The sequence below is a fragment of the Pongo pygmaeus genome, chromosome 10, assembly GCF_028885625.2.
Source record: "Pongo pygmaeus isolate AG05252 chromosome 10, NHGRI_mPonPyg2-v2.0_pri, whole genome shotgun sequence".
Lineage (NCBI taxonomy): Eukaryota > Metazoa > Chordata > Mammalia > Primates > Hominidae > Pongo > Pongo pygmaeus.
This window is the reverse complement of record NC_072383.2, coordinates 22,042,923-22,060,102: the sequence shown is the minus strand read 5'-3', so window position 1 is coordinate 22,060,102 and position 17,180 is coordinate 22,042,923. Positions and strand designations below refer to the sequence as shown.

The 17,180-nt window shown below is 46.1% G+C and overlaps 1 protein-coding gene across 1 annotated transcript in view; it reads right to left on the bottom strand.

Annotated features, from left to right (window-relative positions):
* The window catches only part of LOC129009332 (myosin-11-like), a 144,667-nt gene that overhangs the window by 92,190 nt on the left and 35,297 nt on the right, over positions 1-17,180 (bottom strand). Inside the window, 2 exon segments of the mRNA XM_054442080.2 lie at positions 612-714; positions 12,296-12,347. Of these exon segments, the coding sequence (XP_054298055.1) occupies positions 612-714; positions 12,296-12,347 (155 nt within the window).

Sequence of the window (17,180 nt, the reverse complement as noted above, 5' to 3'; positions counted from 1 at the left end):
GAAGCCCACGGGCCGAGTGATGCCAGCATCTCCATCCCAGGGACAGGGGGACACGTGGAGGGATCTGGGAACCCAAAAGATACCTTAACCCCTGGGACATTACAGAGATTCACTGAAAGGAGTGCTTCTCAATCTAGGGCAACTGTCCCACCCCAGGGGACATCTGACAATGTCTAGAGATATTTTTGGTTGTCACAACTGGAGGGAAGGGGGCTATCGGCATCTGGCGGGTTGAGGCCAGGGATGTTGTGAAACATTCTATGAGCCACAGGGAAGCCCCTCCAAGGAAGAGTTATCTGCTCCAAAATGACATCAGTGCCACCACTGAGAAGCCCCGACGTGGAGGAAGATTTCACTGTGGAAGGAAAGGGCTTATTATCATTTTACAAAACGGGCCCCCTTCTGGAGGGATGCTTCTAGCTGAGCCAAGAAATCACCCATACTCAATAGGCCTGCTTGCCAAAAAGACGGTCCCTCTTTGAGTCTTCAGGGGAGGGGTAGTCAGCCAGAGCCTGAGTTCTTGCAACGATGTTCTGTTTGTATCTCAGTTGGGCTGCAAGCTGGAGACTGGTTGGCTAAATCATGGCCTCTGATTGGGAACTGCCACTCACCGTGATACTTGTGTCTTTCTTGCCCTTGTGGGAGGAGGCCACCACGGCCAGGTACTGAATGACCTTCTTGGTGTTTTCGGTTTTCCCCTCTCCAGACTCGCCTCTGAAAGACACAGGAACATCATCTATGCACACGTTCCATGGTGACCTTTCCGCAGTTCCATGAGCCAGGCAGGACAATAATGATCATCACCGCCATTTCCCAGAGGGTGAAACAGAGGCTCCCAGAGGGGAAGTAACTTGCCTAAGGTCACATCTCTGGTAGTGAGCTGAACTGGGTCCCCAGCCTAGGTCCAATGCCCAATCTATTCCTTCCAAGAGGACATAGAAAAGAATTCAGATACAAAGAGTGAAAAGGGGGGCCGGGCGCGGTGGCTCATGCCTGTGATCCTAGCACTTTGGGAGGCTGAGGTGGGAGGATCATTTGAGCCCAGGAGTCTGAGACCAGCCTCAGCAACACAGAGAGACACTGCCTCTACAAAAAAATTTAAAAATTAGCCAGGCATGGTGGCACATGCCTACAGTCCCAGCTATTTGGCAAGTTGAGGCAGGAGGATCACTCGAGTCCAGGAGTTCAAGACCAGCCTGAGCAACACAGCGCAACCCTGACTCTATCAAAAATAAGAAAAATTAACCAGGCATGGTGGTGAATGCCTGTAGTCCCAGCTACTCAGGAGGCTGAGGTGGGAGGGTGGCTTAAGCCCAGGAGTTTGAGGCCACAGTGAGCCATGATCACACCACTGCACTCCAGCCTGGGTGACAGAGCAAGACCTCATCTCTAAAAAATAGGGTGAACAAGAAAACCTTAGTTTTCTTACATAGGTCCAAACAGGTTTATTTGGAATCATCTACTTTTTTTTTTTTTTTTTTTGAGATGGAGTCTCACTCTGTCCCCAGGCTGGAGTGCAGTGGCACAATTTCAGCTCACTGCAAGCTCCACCTCCCGGGTTCACGCCATTCTCCTGCCTCAGCCTCCCAAGTAGCTGGGACTACAGCCATCCGCCAGCACGCCTGGCTAATTTTTTGTATTTTTAGTAGATACAGGGTTTCACCATGGTAGCCAGGATGGTCTCGATCTCCTGACCTCGTGATCCGCCTGCAGACATCATTAGCATTGCTAGAAATGGAAAGACCAGGCACAAGGCAGCCTTCAAGAAAGGACTTAAGTGCCTCTGGAGTACCAGGACCTAAAGTTTAAGAAGCTCCCTTATGGAAAGAAAAGTTTACCAAAAAACCAGTTATCCCATTGGTCACTGGGCAGATGCAAGCCCCTTTATCCTCTGAGGAATCCCACCCCATGTATCAGGAGGCTAGCTGATGATCTCAGCCAAGTATCTAAGAATAAGCCCAGTTGAAGTAATTCACACTAAAGTGTAAATGACTGATATGTTTAGATCAGCATGACATGGTTTGTCTTATCAAAAAAGTATGTATTCCTGGAATATGAAGGTAGTTTTTTGTTTTTTTTTTTTTTTTTTTTTTTTTACCAAGATGGCTTTCGTGAACTAGCTGCCTGTTTTGGCCACCAGAACTCATCACAATGGAACGGCTCCATCCAGATACTGCCTCTATGTCCCACCACTCCTAGTGAAAGATAAGGACAGTGCCTTGACCAAAACTTCACTTGTTTATTGTCTTCTTCTATTTTTCAGTTTACTTTTGTTTTTTGTGTTTCCTTTCTTTGCCTTATCTCTCTTATTTTCTGAGCTCACTTAATACTCTAAAATATAAGAGAGTTTTTTTTTTTTTTTTAAGTTGGGAAAAGAATTTGTTCACCCCGAGGTCAGCCCAAGGTTCTCTGTGCTGAACCAGTGCCACCAAAGCTAGTACAGTCTCTGCTCTTCTTCCTAATTAGGAAATAAATTAATTTTCTCTGCCAAGGGCCCATTAATAACTTGGCTCATGGCTTAAAAAAGAAATAGAAGAAAAGAAAAAAGAAAGAGAAAGAAAAAAAAAAGTGCCTAAATTGCTGGGCCTAATCCTACAGGTCCCACTGTCCAGAAATCAAGTGTCTGATGGCCAAGAATGATGAAACATCTTTCAGTGACTTTGTGTGGTCCCTTCCCTTCCTAGAGGCCTTCCTTCCCAATGGTCACATTATTTCACATGGCCTCAGAGGCAGTTTATGAAATGGGGACCATGAAGGCATCACCCCATTTCCCCAGAAGGGGAAACTAAGACCAGAGTGTGTGTGTGTGTGTGTGTGTGTGTGTGTGTGTGTGTGTGTGTGTGTGTAAAAGAGGAGAACTGGCCAGGTGCAGCAGAGAACTGGCCATGTTTATAATCGCAGCTACTCAGGAGGCTGAGTTGGGAGGATGCCTTGAGGCCAGGAGTTTGAGAGAAGCCTGGGCAACATAGCAAGATCCCATCTCTTAAGAGAGAGAAGAATTGGCATTTGTCATTGGGGGGATATAGGGGGAAGGGTCCCTTTGCTAACTGCTGTACATGAATTATTTCCTTTATCCTCTTCCTGCCTCCATGTTATTAAAGAAGGAAGAGTCTTGCCCAGAGTGGGAAAGCAATTTTCCCTAGGTCACACAGCAAAGAAGGGATACAGTCAGAATGGAAAGTCAGGTCTCTGATTCTAATGCAATCAGAATTCCTTTTACTACATTTCACCAAGTTGTTCCATGACACAGGCCCAACCCTCTAGGGACTTGCTTTCTAAGTCCATAAGAAGGGCAGGGGAAGGGGAATTGATATTTGTTGAAGGCCTACACAGTACTAGGCTTTGGGCTCACAAATCTTTTCATTTACTCTACCCAGCAATCTAATGAGAGAGTTATTAATTATCCCCATCACCCACCTGGGGAAACTGAGGCAAAGAGAGGTTGAAGTAAATTGCTCCAGCCCACAATTGCTCCTGCTTTCACACAGATAGGAAATGGAGGAGAAGCAGGATTTGAACTTAGGTCCAGTTGACACCAGGGCCCATGTTCTGCCTCCTACCCTTTTATTTTAACAAATCAGCAAAGAGAAAAGACAGAGTGAAGTCCCAGCCCCACTCCACCGGAGTTCTGCCATATATTCCAGGAGGCTTTACTTGCCCCAATCAATGAACCAAGCCACTCAGTCATTCACACCTAAGTATGAATTACTTCAATCAGGCTAATGTCAGAACTTTGGTAGACTTCATTCTAAAGTGAAGGGGATGGATTCCGATTAAAGCAAGAGAAAGGAGAGAAATTTTTGGATGTAGGAAACCACTTGCGTAGGTGGTCGTGAACCTATTCAGATCCAAGACAAGAATCAGGACAGCGGTGTGCACCAACAACACGTGTGGAACACACTCTTCATGCTGACAAACCAGTGCTCCTAGACTGCTGCTGCTCACGTCTCCTTTCCCACAACAGTTCCTTCCTTTCCATCCTGGCCTTGAACCTCTCTCACCTCCTCCCTTTTACAACAAAGACATCACCGGGTGTGGTGGCTCACGCCTGTCATCCCAGTACTTTGGGAGGCTGAGACGGGTGGATCACTTGAGGTCAGGAGTTCAAGACCAGCCTGGCCAACATGGTGAAACCCTGTCTCTACTAAAAATACGAAAAGTAGCTGGGCATGGTGGTGGGCGCCTGTAGTCCCAGCTACTCAGGGAGCTGAGGCAGGAGAATTGCTTGAACCCAGGAGGTGGAGATTACAGTGAGCTGAGCTCGTGCCACTGCACTCCAGCCTGAGCAATAGAATGAGACTCCGTCTCAAAAAACAAACAAACAAACAAAAAAAAAACCAAAGACATCAACGTGCCCCGTCCATGGCTATGGTCTTCTGCTTTGCCTGGGATGGGGAGTGGGACATAAACTCTGGGAATCTACCCCTTCCCATGTAGCTGCTGGGCTCCACTGTTTCCAAGTTCTGTTGAGAAAAATAAATTGCCCTGGGAGGTTCTGCCAAAGAAAACATCCCAAGCTCCAGGCTCATGGGTGTCTGAAGGTTGATGTGCTCAGAGCTGGTCCAGAAACATTCATAGCTTGGCTTTTCTGACCCCTGACCTCTAGGGGTGAAGATGCCTTCCTGGTCTGAGCACCCTAAACTCCTTTCTTATTTCTTGGGGAATTTGGTACTGCGCTCCCTCTTCCTGGAGAAGGACCAGACTCATGACCACGTTATGGCCTCCTGGCCTTGTAACCACCCCAATGCAAAGTCCTTTTAATCAGTCCAGCCCCAGCGGCTGGGAGGAACCACTCAATGGCCACTTAACCCCTCAGCCAGGCTGGCTTCATGAGTGTGACCTGTACTGTCTCACAGGGACCACCCTGTGCTTAATACTCTAATGTTGCCATCTGGAAATTCTTCCTAATTCTTTATAAAGGCTCTGCATTTTCTTTTTTCTTTTCTTTTCTTTTTTTTTTTTTTTTTGAGACTGACTCTTGCTCTATTGCTCAGGCTGGGGTGCAGTGTGTGATGTTGGCTCACTGCAACCTCTACCTCCCAGGTTCAAGTGATTCTCCTGCCTCAACCTCCCAAGTAGCTGGAACTACAGGTGCCCGCCACTATGCCTGGGTAATTTTTATATTTTTAGTAGAGATGGGATTTCACCATGTTGGCGAGGCTGGCCTCGAACTCCTGACCTCATGTGATCTGCCCGCCTCAGCCTCCCAAAGTGCTGGGATTCCAGGTGTGAGTCACTGCACTCAGCCAGCATTTTCATTTTGCAAAATTCTACAAATTCTGCAGCTGGTCCTGGCTCCCAGGGTTGAATATTGCCAAGTCCATTGCAGCCTGTGGTTTGCCACTGGTAGGAAAGCCAAATTGTCTCTGATGAACCTCACAGCTATTCAGTCCCTGGTCTTTATGTGACTGGCAAAGCACCCTGGCATTTTGTACTATACAACTCCTATACATCCTGCAAAACCCCAGGCAGAAGCAACGCCTCTCTCCCCTACAGCATCCATTGGCAGAATAGCATAATGGACTCCAGGGCCAGGTTGCTCAAGTTCAAATCCCTGCTCTGCCAGTTACCTGTGTGACCTTAGGCAAGTCATTTAGCCTCTCCATACCTCAGTTTCTTTACCCCATTATAAAATGGGTATAATAAAAACACTTACCTTGTATGTTTTTGTTTTTTTTTTTTGAGACAAGATCTCACTCTGTGGCCCAGGCTGGAGTGCAGTGATGCAATCATAGCTCACTGCAGCTGAGAATTCTTAGGCTCAAGTGATATTCCTATCCCAATCTCCCAAGTAGTTGGAACTACAGGTGCACACCACCACAGCTGGATAATTTTTAAATTTTCTGTAGAGACAGGGGTCTCGCTATGTTGCCCAAGCTGGTCTCGAACTCCTGGTCTCAAGTGATCTCTAGCCTCAGCCTACCAAAGTGCTGGGACTACAGGCATGAGCCACCATGCCTGACCTTCTATATGATTCTTATGAGGATTAAATGAGTGAATATTTATATAAAATGTGCTTAGAACAACGCCAGGTATGCCAAAATGTTAGTTATTATTACTTTTTTTTTTGAGACAGAGTTTTGCTTGTTGCTCAGGCTGGAGTGCAGTGGCATAATCTTGACTCACTGCAATCTCCAACTCCTGGGTTTAAATGACCCTCCCACCTCAGCTTCCTGAGTAGTTGGGATGACAGGCATGTGTCACTACACCTAGCTAATTTTTTGATTTTGTGTGGTCTTGCTAAGTTGCCCAGGATAGTCTTGAACTCCAGGCCTCAGGCAATCCTCCTGCCTCGGCCTCCTAAAGTGTTGGGATTACAGGTGTGAGCCACTGTGCCCACCTATTATTACTTTTATAACCACTGCTTCCATAGAGGTTATTGTTTGTATAATGATTTTCAACATTCATCCTACCATTAAAATACAAATAATATTCACATTTTCCCACTGTTTAAGCTAGGAGTTAGCAAACTCTTTCTGTAAAAGGTCAGACAGTAAATATTTTAGACTTTGAGGTTCATGCATTCTTTGTCACATCTGCTCAGCTCTCCACTGCAGCACAAAAGCAAATATGTAGACAAGTGGGTGCGGCTGTGTTTCAATAAAACTTTATCTAGAACAAACAGACAAGGGCCTGATCTGACCCACTGGTCAAAGTTTGTCCTTCCTTGGCTTCAGTCCCTTAGCACGTTCTCATCCATTTTATTTATTTATTTGATTGTTATATATATTTTTTGAGATGGGGGTCTCACTGTGTCACCCAGGCTGAAGTGCAGTGGTTCAATCTTGGCTCAGTGCCAACTTTCTGCCTCCCAGGCTCAGTGAGCCAAGATCCTCCTGCCTCACCCTCCTAAGTAGCTGGGACTACAGGCACATGCCATTATGCTCAGCTAATTTTTGTGTTTTTTGTAGAGACAGGGTTTTGCCGTGTTGACCAGGCTGGTCTTGAACTCCTGAGCTCAAGCAATCAGCCTGCCTTGGCCTCCCAAAGTGCTAGGATTACAGGCTTGAGCCACCGTGCCCAGCCTGTCATCCATTTTAGATGAAAGTTTAAACTCCTCCCCAGGGCCTGGAAGCACCCCCCTACCTCTCTCTAATTTTATGTGAAACCACCCTCCTCCTCTTACTTTAGCCCCTTGATCACACAGCTCTTTCTCCAGCCAGGCCCATGGCCTCTAATTAAACTGATTACACTGGATGGATTACATGCTAGACAAAATACAACACAGGCCTAAAAATTACATTTATTCAGCTTTCAGTTTTCCTTCCTTTCTTGTCTTCCTTGCCTTCCTTTCCTTCCTTCCTGTCTCTGGGTCTTGCTCTGTTGCCCAGGCTGAGGTGCAGTGGTGCCATCATAGCTCACTTAGCCTCTAACTCCCAAGCTCAAGTGACCCTCCCTGCCCAATCTCCTGAGTAGCTGGGAGTACAGGTGTGTACCATCGCATCTAGCTCATTTTTAAATTTTTTTGTAGCGATGGGGTCTCACTGTGTTCCTCAGTTTGGTCTCAAACTTCCGGCCTCAAGCAACCCTCCCGACTCGGCCCCTCAAGGCCCTGAGTTTCCAGGCATAAGCCACCACACCCAGCCAATTTTCAGTTTCTTTTTTTTTCTCTTTTTTCAGACAGAGTCTCGCTCTGTTGCCCAGGCTGGAGTGCAGTGGTGCAATCTTGGCTCACTGCAAGCTCTGCCTCCCAGGTTCACGCCATTCTCCTGCCTCAGCCTCCCAAGTAGCTGGGACTACAGGTGCCCACCACCGCGCCCGGCTAATTTTTTGTATTTTTTAGTAGAGACGGGGTTTCACCGTGTTAGCCAGGATGGTCTCAAACTCCTGACCTCGTGATCCACCCGCCTCAGCCTCCCAAAGTGCTGGGATTACAGGCGTGATCCACGGCGCCCGGCCAATTTTCAGTTTCTTAACTGCATAACCAAACAGTTGGTTCCAGCCTGGCTTCTCTTAACCACCAACTATGCCTAAAAGCTCAGCCCTGCTGTCAACTTATAGGTCCTTCAAGTCACTTTGGCTGAATTTCACACAAGCAAAATAAAATTGAATACAGAGACCGAAGATGTTGGTGGTTCTGGGCTGACCGGATGCATTTGCAAATAAAAGTTGGATCGTTTTGGGATTTCCTCCCTAACAACGGTTAAGGCCTCCTTCTCCAGCATTGGCCATGTGTGGGCAGTGTGCCAAGTCCTTGCTAACGCTGCATTCCAGGAGATGGAGATACACAACAGCCAAGTAAACAAACAAATAATCAAGATATTTTGTGGTGGAGATATCATTGCTACATCGGGGTGATATGACTGAGAAGATCGAGGGGAAGGGAGGAGAGGGGAGGCTGTGGATGGGGAAGCCAGGGAGTTGCTGAACCTTGAAAGTTACAAGAGAGCCCTGTGAGAAGGATGGAGGGAAGGATGGGCCAGGCAGGGCAAACACTATGGACAGAGGTCCAAGGGAGGGAAATGCTGGGCCCAGGTATGAGACAGAATGGCCCCCAGTGTGGCTGGAGGGCCACAAGGGAGGGGGACAGCAGGAAGTGATAAGGGAAGAGCGGATCACACTCAGTCTTCCAAGTCACAGTAAGGAATCTGAGTTTTATTCTCATGGGTGCAGGAAACCATTTCAGGAGGGGAACGGGGCTTTAGTACCAGTGTGGGGAGAATCAGAACTGCAGGATGGGCTGGGTGCAGTGGCTCATGCCTGTAATCCCAGCACTTTGGGAGGCTGACCGAGGTGGGTGGATCGCCTGAGATCAGGAGTTTGAGATCAGGCTGGCCAACATGGAGAAAACCCATCTCTCTTAACAATACAAAAATTAGCTGGGCATGATGGCATAATACTCGGGAAGCTGAGGCAGGAGAATTGCTTGAACCCAGAAGGCGGGGTTTGCAGTGAGCCAAGATCGCACCACTGCACTCCAGCCTGGGCAACAGAGTGAGACTGTCTCAACAAAAAAAATAAACAACAACAACAACAAACTGCAGGATGGGTCAGGCACAGCAGCTCATGCCTGTAATCCCAGCACTTGGGAGGTGAAGGCTCCCTAGGTCACCTGAGGTCAGGAGTTCGAGACCAGCCTGACCAGCATGGCGAAACCCTGTCTGTACTAAAAATACAAAATTAGCCAGGTGTGGTGGTACATGCCTGTAATCCCAGCTACTCAGGAGGCTAAGGCAGGAGAATCACTTGAACCTGGGAGGTGGAGGTTGCAGTGAGCCAAGATCACACCATTGCACTCTAGCCTGGGCAACAAGAGCAAAACTCCATCTCAAAAATAAACAAACAAACAAACTGCAGGATGGATACTGGATTGCAGGAAGGATTTAAAAAAAATAGTGAGCACTTTCACTACAATAGCAGTTGATCCTTACAAAGTGCTCACCATGGGGCAGTGGCCCGTTTCTCAGTCCTTCACATGTAGTGACTCATTTCATCCTTCCAACAACCCAATGGGGCACTTATTGTTCCCATTTTACAGATGGGGAAACTGAGGCTCAGAGAAGTGAACTGACCTGTTTCCCAGAGCATACAACTAACTATACAATGATGGGGCCAGAATTCAAACCCAAGGGGTTAGGTTCTGGAATCCACACTTTATGACAGCATGTTAATTAAAATTTATTCAATGAATAATGAATGAATATTCTTATAATGTATATTTATTGAAGGAAGGAAGCAAGCAAGCAATGGGAGCAGGGAGCTTAAGAGACTGCTACAGAGGCCCTGGTGAGAGGTGATGGGACCCTGAACTAGAAAGAGGCGGTGGAGTCAGAGGAATGGACAGAGATGAGAAATATTTCAGCATCACACTGTCCAAGGCAGGAACCACTATCTAAATTAACTATAATCTTAAAAATTCTGTTCTGCAATATACTTGCCACTTTTTAAGAGCTCAATTAAGTGAACTTTTAAGTGAACATTTTAAGTGAACTTTATGCTCATCACAAAGTTCTGCTGGACAGCACTGTTTTAGGTGAAACAGCACCTGCTGATGGCATGGGTGCTGGAAATGAGAGCGGGATGGCCTCTTCTTCATCTTCACAGCCTCTCCATAAGCTCAGCTCAGAGAGGTCAAGTGATCCATGCATAGCTACATAGCTAGGAAGCCATCTGAAAGTCCTACTCTTTCCTGCACCTCTCTGTTACCACACTTAATTCATTCACTCAACAGAGGGCAGTTGAGCAACACTATTTTGGTTTCTGGGGAGATGACATGTGGCTCACACATGGGTTTGGCTCCTAGGATCAAATGCCTCTGTGGTCAGCTGAAAAACAGCCCCCACAAGAATGTCCATGGCCTATCCTCAGAATCTGTGAATATGTTTGCTTGAGATGAGGAGACTGTCTTGGATCATCTAGGTGGGGCTAATATAACCACAAAGGTACTGGGCCTTATAAGAGGGAGGTAGGGGGACCAGAGAAAGAGATTTGAAGATACCATACTGCAGGATTTAAAGACGGAGGAAGGGACCATGAGCCAAGGAATGCAGGTGACCCCCGGAAGCCAGAAAACTAGGAAACCAGGTCAGCAGGTTGTTTTAGCATTTATATCCACATATCTAGGTAGCATTATATCTCTAGATCCAGACTATTCATTGTCAAACATCAAATGTTTACGTCCTACCATGGAATATGAGAATTCAGTTCCCATCTAATCCTCTTCCCTTTCCCTACAGAGCCAATTCCATCACAGGTAGTTAATCTGGTTAGATAAATACTCCAGACTTGCACAGCTGGGCTCCTTAGTCCAATGTGATTACTTCTCCTTCCATCCCAACTTTTGGTTTTTCCTGGAGTTTATAATTGCCTTTGTTTTATTGTTTCCAGGTTTTCTATCTGTATCAACCCCAAACTTATTAACTGTTTCAACCTTCTCTCGATACAGTTCATTGCCATCCTACCATCCATCACCATCTGCAATTCTTATTACTAGTTTTTAATTGTCCTTCCAGATAATTTCATGCAAATAGGAAACATATGCACATCCATGCATTCCTGCTCTTTTTAAAGACACACACGGTTACATTATGCATATGCTGGTTTGCCCTTGTGTTTTCCACTCAACAGTATATCTATAAAGAGCGTTCTCTCTGAGCATAAATAGATCAGCCTCACTCTTTGTAGTGGCTACCTGGAAATGCTATATTTTATTTAAATAACCTCTGTTGATTATAGCTTTAGTTGCTTCCAGACCTTCAAAAATATATATATATGAGTATAAACATATTAAATATAATACATATTATATATTATGTAAATATATATATGCACAGTCTATCCTCATTATTTACATATTCCATATTTGCAAATTCACCAACCTACTGAAAGTTATTTACAACCCCAAAATCAATATTCATGGCACTTTTGTGGTCATTTGTGAACATGTGCAGAGCAAGGAAAATTCAATTCCCTCAATGCACACGTTCCCAGCTCAGGTTGAACAGGGGAATGCTCTACCTTCTAGTTTCAACTCTCATACTGTAAACAAGTGTCCTTTTTGTAGTGTATTTAGTGCCACCTTTTTTTGTATTTTTGTGGCTTTTTGTTAGTTATTTTGCAGTTTAAAATGTCCCCTCAGATGTGCTCCCTTCGGCAGCACACATACTAAAATGTCCCCAGCATAGTGCTCAAGTGTTGGCTCATGTTTCCAAGCACAATAAGGTTGTGATATCCATTATGTAAGAAATACACATCAGATAAACTTCATCCAGGCATCAGCCACAGAGCTGCTGGCTGTGAGTTCAATGTCAATGACTCAACAATATATATTAATATATGTTACTTGCATATAAATACAATAGTGAAAACTCTCTGAATGATTCTAAAATTGAGTTACTATCTTCTGCCTGTGTACCTAGGTCTTCAAAGAAACAGTGACACCAATCACCAAATATGGCACTGATGTGTTTATGGCTTGATAAATGTGAAATATTAAAGTGATAGTTTAACATCTTCCCTATCAACGCAGATGGCTGTTATGCAATTAGATTAGATTCTGCATATAAAATCTGTAGTTCAAGTCCTGGCACAGAGTACATGTTCAATAAATGCTAGTTTTTTGAAGGAGGAGAGGTATGGAACCAAATGATACCAGGTGTCATTAAGAGTTTAAGTTTGCCTGCCTCCACAGAAGACCATATATCACAAATGTTTAATGAGCATCTACACTGTGCCAGGTATAAAGAGAGGCACTTGGAACCATGAACAAATCAAAGATCTCTGCACTCATGGATCTTTTCTTTCATAGGTTGGATCTCGACTCCAGATTAAACAAACACACAAACAAACAAAAAACAGAATAAAAAGCAGTTCCACTTATGTGCATAGAATGGACTGGTCCTCCTGATCTGCAAACAGAAAGAAAAAAGAGCCATGAATTAAAATGAGCTCTGAGCTAAGGGTCTGGACTCGGCTCCTCCCAGGGCCCTCCCATTCTAAAACTTCTCCATGCTGGCCTCATTGGAAGTGACAACAGTTCAGCTGGGCTCATTGCCCAGGCCACAGGGGCCAAGACCAAAGCCAAAAGTGCAGCCCCAAAGTCCCAGAGGCAGCCCCAGAAAGATGCTGGAGCCTGACTGATCCAGGAGTCATTAGCATCCAGCCACATCAGCTCTGGAGGTGTCCCGGGAGGCCCACCCCACCCAGATTAGGTTAGGGACCAAACGCAGATGTTGGATCTATACAGATCCGGGTCCCACTTAGCCACTTCTCCGCTCTGTGGCCTTGGGCAAATATTCTTAAACTCCATGCCTCAGTTCCTTCATCTGTAATATAGTATTGTGCACATTTGTGTTTTTTTGTAAATCCAGCATCCATTTCCTCTTCTTTCAGAAGCATCCTGTGGTCCTTGAGGTTTCCCCCATCACCCCTGCCATCATGTACAGTCTTAGTGGGAATGCCTCGCAAGTAGCTTCAACAAAGAGGTAAGAATGTGCTCCAGGCTGCATTGGTCAGACTCTCTGGCCTAAAACTCCAAGCTCAGTCAAGGACAGGGAAGCACAGCAGGTGGACAGAGCCCTAAGGCAGACTTCCTTTCTGCCCCTGGGCCTAAGCAGCCCAGTTTCTATCATTTACCTAGCCTGATTACCAGTGTTCCCGCTACATCTGTGAGCTCCTCCATACTCCCCTACAAATCCCTTTCCTCTATTAGATGACAGGGTCAGTCTCTCTTGTTTACCACCAGAAAAACCCAAAAGATACAGAGGTCATAAAAGAACTAGACGTGATTAAGCAGACATTACCCATCACCTTCTACTCTTACAGAGGCCTCTGAGGTGGAGCCAGGCTCTGAAGACTCATTTCCTTCCCAAAGAGAGATCTGAACACAGTTACCAACACTTTCAGTGGTCACCTAACAGTGTAGAAATCCCAGCATCATATCTGCTGGTAGACAATGCCACAGCAACAAGCATTTCTTAAATCCACTCCCTGGCTTCAGTCCTACTAGTTCAGTGCTCAGCTCTCACAAGCTTCATTTCATCAAAAATCTCCTAGGCTTGGTTTAACATTGTATCTCTAGTACTGGTAGATAGATGGTAGGTGCTGAATTATGCTTGTTAGATGGATGGATGGAGGGACGGATGAGTAGATGGATGGGAAGATGAGTGGATGGAAGGAAGGAAGAAAGGAAGGAAGGAAGTGTAGATGGGTAAATGGAAGGGTGGGTAGATGGGTAGGTAGATGGATGGGTGGGTGGATGGATGGATGAATAGACAGATGGATGGGAGGGTGGATAGGCAGATGAGTAGGTGAGTAGGTGGGTGGGTGGATGGGCAGATGGGTGGGAAGATGGGTGGATGGATGGATGGATGGATAGATGAGTAGATGGATGGGAGGATGGAAGAAGAGGTGGATGGGTAAGTGAGTGGAAGGAAGGAAGAAAGGAAAGAAGGAAAGAAGAAAGGATGGGTGGATGGAAGAATGGATGGATAGGTAAATGGATGGGAGGATAAATGGATGGGAGGTTGGGTGAATAGGTAGATAGATGGCTGGATGGAAGGATGGATAGATGGATAGGTAAAGAGACAGGAAGACAAATGGATGAGTGGGTGGGTGGGTAGATGGACGAATAGATGGATGGAAAGAAGGAAGGAAGGATGGATGGATAGACAGGAAGAAAGAAAAAAGAAAGGAGGGAAGGGTGTGTAGATGGGTAGGTGGGTGGGTGGATGGAAGGTTGGATGGAAGAGGGAAGGATGAGTGGGTGGATGAGAGAGTGGATGGGTGGGTGAATGGGAGGGAGGACAGAGTGTATAGGTGGTTAAATGAGTTGGATGGATGGATGGATGGATGGATGGGAATATGAATGGGATGATGGATGGGACTGAAGAAGGCAAGGTGAAAGAGATGACTCTTTCTTCCATCTGTAATCTTAAGGGAGAGCTGATTGGAGGTGGGCACATTCCTCAGATTCTATGCCCAACTCCAATCAGTTCTCTCTCTCTTCCCTCGGATTATAGATGGATGTTTGGGTGGCCTGGTTGAATGAAATCCTCAAGACAAACGGCCTAAAGACTAGTCAACTCTGGGGTTTCAATTCTGGTGTGTTTATATAATGGCACATTTAAAAATAGGCAGGCCGGGTGCAGTGGCTCATGCCTGTAATCTCACCACTTTGGGAGGCCAAGGAGGGTGGATCACTTGAGTTCAGGAGTTCCAGACCAGCCTGGCTAACATGGTGAAATCCCATCTCCACTAAAAATACAAAAATTAGCTGGGTGTCATGGCACATGCTTATAATCCCAGCTACTCAGAAGGCTGAGGCAGGAAAATTGCTTGAACTCGGGAGGCGGAGGTTGCAGTGAGCCGAGATCACGCCACTGCACACCAGGCTGGGCGACAGAGCGAGATTCTGTTTCAAAAACAAATAAAAAATAAATACATAAATAAAACAGGCAGCCATTGAAAAGAACCAGGCAGAGCTTTATGGATGGACACAGAAAAATATCCAAAATACATTAAGCTAAAAATAAAAGATGAGGTAGCATAGTGTTATACCTTTTGTGTTTTAAAAAGACAGATATACAGGCAGGATGCAGTGGTTCATGCCTATAATCCCAACACTTTGGGAGGCTGAGATGGGAGGATCACTTGAGGCCAGGAGTTCCAGACCAGCCTGGACAACATAGCAAGACCCAGTCTCTATGAAAAAAAATTTTTTTAATTAGCTATGTGTGATGGATGTACCCCTTGTCCCAGCTACTTGGGAGGCTGAGACAGTAGATCCCTTGAGCTAAGGAGTTCCAGGTTGCAGTGAGCTGTGATTACACCACTGCACTCCAGCCTGGGCAATGGAGTGAGACCCTATCTCTAAAAACAGACCTGGGATGGTCGTGGTGGCTCACACCTATAATCCCAGAACTTTGGAAGGCTGAGGCGGGCAGATCACTTGAGGTCAGGAGTTCAAGACCAGCCTGGCCAACATGATGAAACCCTGTCTCTACTAAAAATACAAAAATTAGCCGGGCATGGTGGCAGGCACCTGTAATCCAAGGTACTCCGGAGGCTGAGGCAGGAGAATTGCTTAAACCCAGGAGGTGGAGGTTGCAGTGAGCTGAGATCACGCCACTACACTCCAGCCTGAGCAACAGAGCGAGACTCCAAAAACAAAACAAAACAAACAAACAAACAAAAACCAACAAACAGGCCTGAGCCTGAAGTACTGAGAAAAGGGACAGAAGGAAGACCTGCTTTCACTGATTCTACTTCTATCCGGGTTATGTTTGTGCTTTGAACACATACAACCTTTTCCTCATCTCACCAAAAATGCTCAATAGAAAAAGAGTCGGTATTGTTCTTCAGGAAACCATCATAACCACAAAGCTTAAAAAAGACAGAAAAGAAAGAGCCACCGCATTACGATCCCACTAACAGCTCTGATCTCCCGAGCACTCACTTCACTGCAGGCGTATGCTGAACTCCTTCTGTGTTGAAGTGACCCACTGAATTCTCTCAGCAGCCCCTGGGGTGGTTCTGGCATTGCCTCCATTTTACAAATAAGGAGAGTGAGGTTCAGAAGTGAGGCAACTTGCCCAAGGTCACTGGGGTGGGTTGAACTGTGACTCCCAAAAGATATGTTCACTCAGAACCTCAGACTGCAATGTTATTGACTAATCAATTGATTGAGATGGGGTCTCACTTTGTCACCCAGGCGGGTGTACAGTGGTGTGATCTCAGCTCACTGCAACCTCAACCTGCCAGGCTCAAGCAATCCTCCCTCTTCGGCCTACCCTGTAGCTGGGACTATAGGCACATGCCAGCACGCCCGGCTAATTTTTGTATTTTTTGTAGAGATTGGGTCTTGCTATGTTGCCCAGGCTGGTTTCACACTCCTGGGCTCAAGTGACCCACCTGCCTCGGCCTCCCAAAGTGCTGGGATTACAGGCGTGAGCCACTGTATCCCACCTGTGATTTTATTTAGAATAAGGGTCTTGCAGATGTAATTAAGAGAAGGATGTTGAGATGAGGTCATCCTGGCTTGGAGTGAGACCTAAATCAATGGTGTCCCTATTTATGAGAGAAAGGAGCCTGGGCGTGGTGGCTTACACCTGTAATCCCAGCACTTTGGGAGTCTGAGGTGGGTGGATCACCTGAGGTCAGGAGTTCGAAACCAGCCTGGGCAACATGGTGAAACCCATCTCTACTAAAAATACAAAAAATTAGCCAGGCATGGTGGCAGGCACCTGTAATCCCAGCTACTCGGGAGGCTAAGGCAGGAGAATCGCTTGAACCCAGGAGATGGAGGTTGCAGTGAGTTGAGATTGCGCCACTGCACTCCAGCCTGGGCAACAGAGCAAGTCCCCATCTCAAAGAAAAAAAAAAGAAACAGGAAAAAATCAATCAAACTTTAATCTTTCCATTATACTCTGGAGACAGACAGACATCTGTGTCTTTAGCTTCCACTTAGCGGGAGAAATTCACTCCAGGACAGAGCAAAATGGGAAACCAGTTTAATTATTTTTTTTTTTTTTCTGAGATGGAGTCTCGCTCTATCACCCAGGCTGGAGTGCAGTGGCTCGATCTTGGCTCACTGCAACCTCTGCCTCCTGGTTTCAAGCAATTCTTCCACCTCAGACCCCCAAGTAGCTGGGACTACAGGTGCGTGCCACCACGCCCGGCTAATTTTTGTTTTTTTTGTAGAGATGGGGTTTCACCATGTTGGCCAGGCTGGTCTTGAACTC